This window comes from Lycium ferocissimum, chromosome 10 (assembly GCF_029784015.1).
Source record: "Lycium ferocissimum isolate CSIRO_LF1 chromosome 10, AGI_CSIRO_Lferr_CH_V1, whole genome shotgun sequence".
Taxonomy (NCBI): Eukaryota; Viridiplantae; Streptophyta; class Magnoliopsida; order Solanales; family Solanaceae; genus Lycium; species Lycium ferocissimum.
In genome coordinates, this window is record NC_081351.1 from 18,964,069 (window position 1) to 18,970,602 (window position 6,534).

The 6,534-nt window shown below is 35.6% G+C and overlaps 1 protein-coding gene across 1 annotated transcript; it reads left to right on the forward strand.

Moving 5' to 3' along the window:
* Positions 1 to 802: 802 nt before the first annotated feature.
* Positions 803 to 3,506, forward strand: LOC132032692 (6-phosphogluconate dehydrogenase, decarboxylating 3, chloroplastic-like). Its single transcript, XM_059422367.1, has 2 exons — positions 803 to 1,315; positions 2,161 to 3,506. The coding sequence occupies exons 1-2, from the start codon at positions 985 to 987 to the stop codon at positions 3,315 to 3,317; spliced, it is 1,488 nt and encodes a 495-aa protein (XP_059278350.1). The 5' UTR covers positions 803 to 984; the 3' UTR covers positions 3,318 to 3,506.
* Positions 3,507 to 6,534: the final 3,028 nt, after the last annotated feature.

Below are 6,534 nucleotides of genomic sequence, written 5' to 3' on the forward strand. Positions count from 1 at the left end.
AACAAAGCCTTAACTAACAATATAGATAGTGGTAAAAAACACACTTTAAAAGTATTAATTTTTTGTGAGTTTTCTACCTGAACTATCATATGTTTGCGTTTTTTACTTGAACTATCACCAACTATTTATCAAAACATATCTAAACTATCAAGTGATTGTGTTTCCTACCTGAACTATCACCAACTATTTATCGAAACACACCTCGACTAGTATCTGATGGTGTTGAAAGCTCGCAAAAAACTGATACTCCAGGTATATTTTTAACCACTATCTCTTAATTTTCTTTTTAATTCTTCAATTAATTTCTTTAATTATCCGCGTGAGCGCCATTTGACACCATTTTTAAACTCAAAAAAAAAAAAAAAAACCGTACACAACACACAATCAGATACTAGTCGAGTTGTGTTTTGATAAATAGTTGGTAACACTTTAGGTAGAAAACACAAACACAAAAAAGTGATACTTGAGGTGTGTTTTTACCATTATATCTAAATAATTCCATTGAATTACTCCCTTCGGTCCAAAATAATTGAGGATTTAGCCTCTAAAAGTTGATCCAAAATAATTGAGGTTTTAGTCTATCAAGAAAGCTTTTTTCAAATTTACCCTTGACACATTCTTAATTCACTATTTGTTATAGTTTCAAAATCCCTCTTAGTTAAGGCTATTTTAATCAATACACCTTTTAATTTTTAGAAGTAAGAAACCTCAATTATTTTAGATCGGAGGAGTATAATTTTTGTACAAGTTGACCATAATAGTACCAAACAACCCCTCATAACTTAACAATAGGAAAAAAACATCGACTCTAACGCCAACCTCTCATTAGCCGTTTCAGCCACTACCCTTTCACTCCATCGATAAGTCCGTCACAGTCTCCTTATATCAACCTAAAATCTCACCAAACATCCCCTTTTACCCACATTTCCCCCAATATATATTCATCTCCTTCACTTCCTTTATTATCTATTCTTTCAAACAACAATGGAATCTGCTGCAACTGCACAAGCTATATCCCGTATCGGGTTAGCCGGTTTAGCAGTTATGGGCCAAAATCTAGCATTAAACATAGCTGAAAAAGGTTTTCCAATTTCAGTTTACAATAGAACTAATTCTAAAGTTGATGAAACGTTAGATCGTGCTCAACGTGAAGGTCAATTACCGTTGATTGGACAGTACAATCCACGTGATTTTGTGCTTTCGATTCAACGGCCTAGATCTGTTATTATACTTGTTAAAGCTGGTTCACCTGTTGATCAAACGATTGCTGCTTTATCTGAACATATGGAACCTGGTGATACGATTATTGATGGAGGTAATGTTGATGAAATGTGTAATTATCTAGTCTAAAATGGTGTTTAATTTGTTATTTTACTTGGTAGGTGTTTTGCTATAGAAACTGATTTCTTTTTAGGAATTTTGAAGTTGGAGTTGTGTTTGGTTATAGTTTTTTTCGAAGAATATTTGGTTGTTTGAATGTACTGAAAGTGAAAACAGGGTTTTCTTAGCTGTTTTATAAAATTTCAAATAAAGTGAATAATTCTCATGGCCAAATGGGCATAGGCGTTTGGCCAAGAAATAAAATATTTTTCACTTTTTTTTTTTTTTTTTTGGAATTTTTAGAGTTGGGGTTAAGATAGAGTTGTGTTTGGTTATAGTATTTGCAAAAAATATTTGGTTGTTTGAATGTACTGAAAGTGAAAAAAAGGGGAAGACAGCGTTTTAGGTGTTCTGCCAAACACTGATTTTCAAATAAAGTGAAAAATTTCCCCCCCAAAAAAAAAAACATGAATAATTCTCATGGCCAAACAGGTTGGTGGGCGTTTGGCCATGAAACCAAATATTTTTCAATTTATTTGGAATTTTGAAATTGGAGTTGAAGATGGAGTTGTGTTTGGTTATAGTTTTTGCAAAGAATATTTGTTTGTTTATATACTGAAAGTGAAAAAAGTGAAAACAAATATAACTTCAAAATGCATTTGGAATTTTTATGGCCAGACACTGATTTTCATATAAAGTGAAAAATTTCTGGAAAAAAGTGAAATATTCTCATGGCCAATGGGTCCTTGGTTATATTCTCAACACGCCCCCCCACGTGCGGGCTTGATTCTTTTTTAATAATGGGGACCATACTTATTTACTTAATTATATCCTCAACAGGTAATGAGTGGTATGAGAACACAGAGAGAAGGATTATCGAGGCGAATTCGAAGGGGTTACTGTATTTAGGTATGGGTGTTTCAGGTGGAGAAGATGGTGCTAGATATGGGCCTTCGATGATGCCCGGTGGGTCCCACGAGGCGTATACGAATATTAAGGATATTTTGGAGAAGGTTGCAGCACAAGTTGAGGATGGGCCGTGTGTTACTTATATCGGTGAAGGCGGATCGGGTAATTTCGTGAAAATGGTGCATAATGGTATTGAATATGGTGATATGCAGTTGATTTCGGAAGCTTATGATGTATTGAAGAATGCAGGTGGGTTGAGTAACTCTGAGTTAGCTGATATTTTCGCTGAATGGAACCGTGGTGAGTTAGAGAGTTTTTTGATTGAAATTACAGCGGATATATTCAATGTGAAGGATGAGAAAACCGGAAATGGCGAGTTAGTTGATAAGATTTTGGATAAGACGGGAATGAAGGGAACAGGAAAATGGACCGTGCAGCAAGCCGCAGAGCTTTCTATTGCAGCTCCAACGATTGCTGCTTCGTTGGATAGTCGGTATATGAGTGGATTAAAGGCAGAGAGGGAAGAAGCCTCGGAGATTTTTAAGAAAGAAGGTTTAAATGAGGAAATAAGTTCGGATATTAACGGTGCCGTTGTTGATAAGAAGAGATTGATTGATGATGTGAGGCAAGCATTGTACGCGTCTAAAATTTGTAGTTATGCTCAAGGGATGAATTTGCTAAAGGCAAAGAGCGGTGAAAAGGGTTGGAATTTGAATTTAGGAGAGATGGCAAGAATTTGGAAAGGCGGGTGTATTATCAGGGCAGTGTTTTTGGACCGGATTAAGAAGGCGTATCAGAGGAACCCTAATTTGGCTAATTTGATGGTTGATCCGGAGTTTGCAAGGGAGATGGTGCAGAGGCAAGCGGCATGGAGGAGAGTGGTGGGATTAGCGGTCCAGAAAGGAATTAGTGTTCCTGGAATGTCTGCAAGTCTTCAGTATTTCGACACCTATAGGCGTTCTAGGCTTCCCGCTAACCTTGTGCAGGCTCAGAGGGATTATTTCGGGGCGCATACTTATGAGAGGGTTGACATGCCAGGAGCATACCATACCGAGTGGTCGAAGCTTGCTAGGAATGCAAGAGTGTAATGCGGATTATGATTGAAATCTGGTATTAGTTGCGCTTTTGTCAACTATTGATTTTAAATTGTGCTTTTCAGGCATTTGAAATTCTGTATGTGTCTTGTTGAGGATTTTTATTTGCTAGGCATAAGAAAGATTGGTAAGCTTTTTTCTTTTAGTTCTGCAGTTAATAATGTTGTATGCCTTTGAACATTACATGGCTTGGCTATCAAAATTGACTTCTTTCATTGAAGTAAAAAAAGTTGCATTTCCTACATTACATTTTGATGCATAAAAGTTACCTGCATTTTTATCTATATATGGGGTTATTAAAGCATCTCCACTCTCCACACTACTATTTCTGATATTTGAAGATTTCATGATATAACGAGTAGTTTGTGTTTGTCTTTAGTAGAGAAGAAGAATTTATATGAAATAGAGCTATGTTTGTACTTGTGATGGTGAATGAACCTTGGGGCCAGGGATAGATTGTGCTGCAATGCTTCATTAAAATGTGGCTGAGAAGATAAATGCAAAAAATTTAAAGCGCAAACAATAATGAGTGTGCTTTTAGGTGGAAATATGGGAAGCATGTTATGGCTCTTAACCCGGTTGATGCTATATGGATGAATAGGATGGATATGAGAAGTGGCAGCGACAGGCAACGGCCTGGACGTTGGACTGAAGAAGGTAAGTAAGGATTAGAAGAGGCAATGCTAAAAGAAAATAGGTTACTTTTTCATTAGTGCCTTAATTTAAATTAATCAAAAAGGCATCTCGTATAAGACTTTTTAAATTTTAGAAATCTTATATGCCTTCTAGATTTGTATCTTCAATTTTTTTGTTTTCTTAATGAGTCTCTTCTTCCCTCACCCCCTTTCTCTGTTTCTGTTTCTACTTACCAGAGATATTTACTTTTGTGCTATTTTTGTTTTACCATTTCTCAATAGTGTTTCTGAACTGCCACTTGCAGAGTTCCTTTCTTTTCTTTGATTTTTGTATAGTTTTAATTGATACCGATGATTTCATCTCGTTAAAATTTGTGTAACTAACATGAATCCTCCCTGTCCTATGCATAACTGCATATCATGTCTGACCAAAACTCAGAGCTGCATATCTGCTAGGTTAATACTATTTAGATAAAAAATCTGTAGAGATATCTAAGTTTAATCTTTGAAATTTTCAGAGACAACTGCTGCTTTGCATTTATTTATAAATGCGTTAAAATTCTTGAGATAACTTTTTGATAACTATAATTTTGCTCCAACTGGGGCTAAACTAATTGAAATCCTGAAACTAATCTTTGAAATTTTCAGAGACAACTGCTGCTTTGCATTTATTTATAAATGCGTTAAAATTCTTGAGATAACTTTTGATAACTATAATTTTGCCCAACTGGGGGCTAAACTAATTGAAATCCTGAAACTAATCTTTGAAATTTTCAGAGACAACTGCTGCTTTGCATTTAGTTTATAAATGTGTTAAAATTCTTGAGATTACTTTTGATAACTATAATTTTGCCTAACTGGGAGCTAAACTAGTTGAAATCTTGAAATTCTCTGTTGTTTTATCATTATGAGTAAAATAATGATGTGTTTGTAGTTCCTATTTGCTTTTTGAGATGGTTTTCGAGTATTTCCCATAAATCAAAATACAGTCTCAAAATTGATAATATGATCAAGATTATTGTGCTTAATTTTTCTTTTCTGCCCAAATGCAGTCATTTATTTAGTGCACGCTAATCAAAAGTGGAGTAAATGATGGGCACATTCCTCAGCTTGACGTGTTTATGTGATTGGCATGAAAGTTCTTCTGCAATTGGTTTCATCAATATCATGCTTGCTCTTTGAGCGTTCACTTTTGAATGGGATATTTAAAATATAGATGCTTTTCTCTTACCTTGTATGCTTATGTTTTCCCTTGCAGTTGTCTGTGATATAGACTTTCCATGTCCCATATCCTTGTTGATAAAAGTCACGAACTTTGAAGTACCCTAGCGAAGTTCTGAATACCATTGTTCCTCCATTGACAGTTAACGTAGATCTGTCAAACCTCCATTAGGAATTTGTTTGTTCTAGTTTAAAGTCAGATATTCTGTCTGCTTTTCTGAAAGAACTTTAGTTCAATCCTTTGCTGCTCTGTGTCTAGACTATTGTCTCCTCCTCTTTGCGCGTCTGTGTGCCATATAGATCTTCAACTCCGTTGTACGTTTTGAAGTTTTGATGCAACATAAATGACATGCAGTTTAGGATTATAGTTAATAAGATTCTTCTTGACTGCTTCTTGGAGCATCTTGCTTTTGACTCCAGTTGTAGAGCACCACTGATTTTGAGAAAACTGTGTTAAGACTGGTGGCTAACAGAGCGTAATATTTCATGCCGTTACTATCAGATGATCTGCTCCTTGATTGCTATTTTTCTTCTAGAACATTGTTGTTAGTTTAAATGTTCATGATCATATCTAGCTGAGAAAGAGCTTCATTGGCTTAGTACCATGCCCAGATTGTCATTTCTAATGACCTAGGAGTCTTGTGGTGTCTTATATGAAACCATTACATATATGCCTGGCTTGTCGTCTAGGAGTGGATCCGGATTCAACCTTTATGGGTTCAGCCTTTAAGGTTTTTAGGAATTTAACCCATTATATTCTTAAAGTTATGGGTATATCTATTATTTGTAGCAATTTTAGTGAATGTTTACACAAAATTTATGCTCTGCATAAGTACGTAACATCAAACTGCATCTGCCCCTGTCGTTGCTTGTCCCCCTTCTTTTTCTTCTATCTTCCCTCTTCGAGCTTCAAGTTGTTATGGTTACAAAACATGAAAAGTGCTTCCTTTTGTGTATATCCGTTCTTACTGCACAACTCCAGATAATTTGCTGAGCTGCTTGCGACATTTTTAACTTTTGTAGTAGGAATATCGCACCATGTCTACTAGGTTCCCATGGTTCTATAAATATCTACTATTTCGTAGTCTCGTCAGCACCACTACTGAAGCCCTGCTGGTAATTCTGCTAGATTTCAATCAATCGATCCACCCCTTTTCTGTATTCTAATTTTCAAACTCTGTTTTTGCACCAGTCGCGTTGGTAAGCTTAAGCTTACATTATCCAGGTCCAATCTTTATTAGAAGTCTTTAATCTTGTTGGATATTTGTACATCAGTAAAAGATATAGTACTAGGTTGTAGAACCTAAATAATTAGGTATTGGTGTGAAATGAATAATGATGATTCGTTAATGCCG

Excerpts from the sequence above, each read along its gene's own strand:
- LOC132032692 (XM_059422367.1), top strand. The coding sequence starts at position 985 with ATGGAATCTGCTGCAACTGCACAAGCTATATCCCGTATCGGGTTAGCC. Across the intron at positions 1,316-2,160 it reads TGATACGATTATTGATGGAG|GTAATGAGTGGTATGAGAAC; the intron begins GTAATGTTGATG and ends TATCCTCAACAG.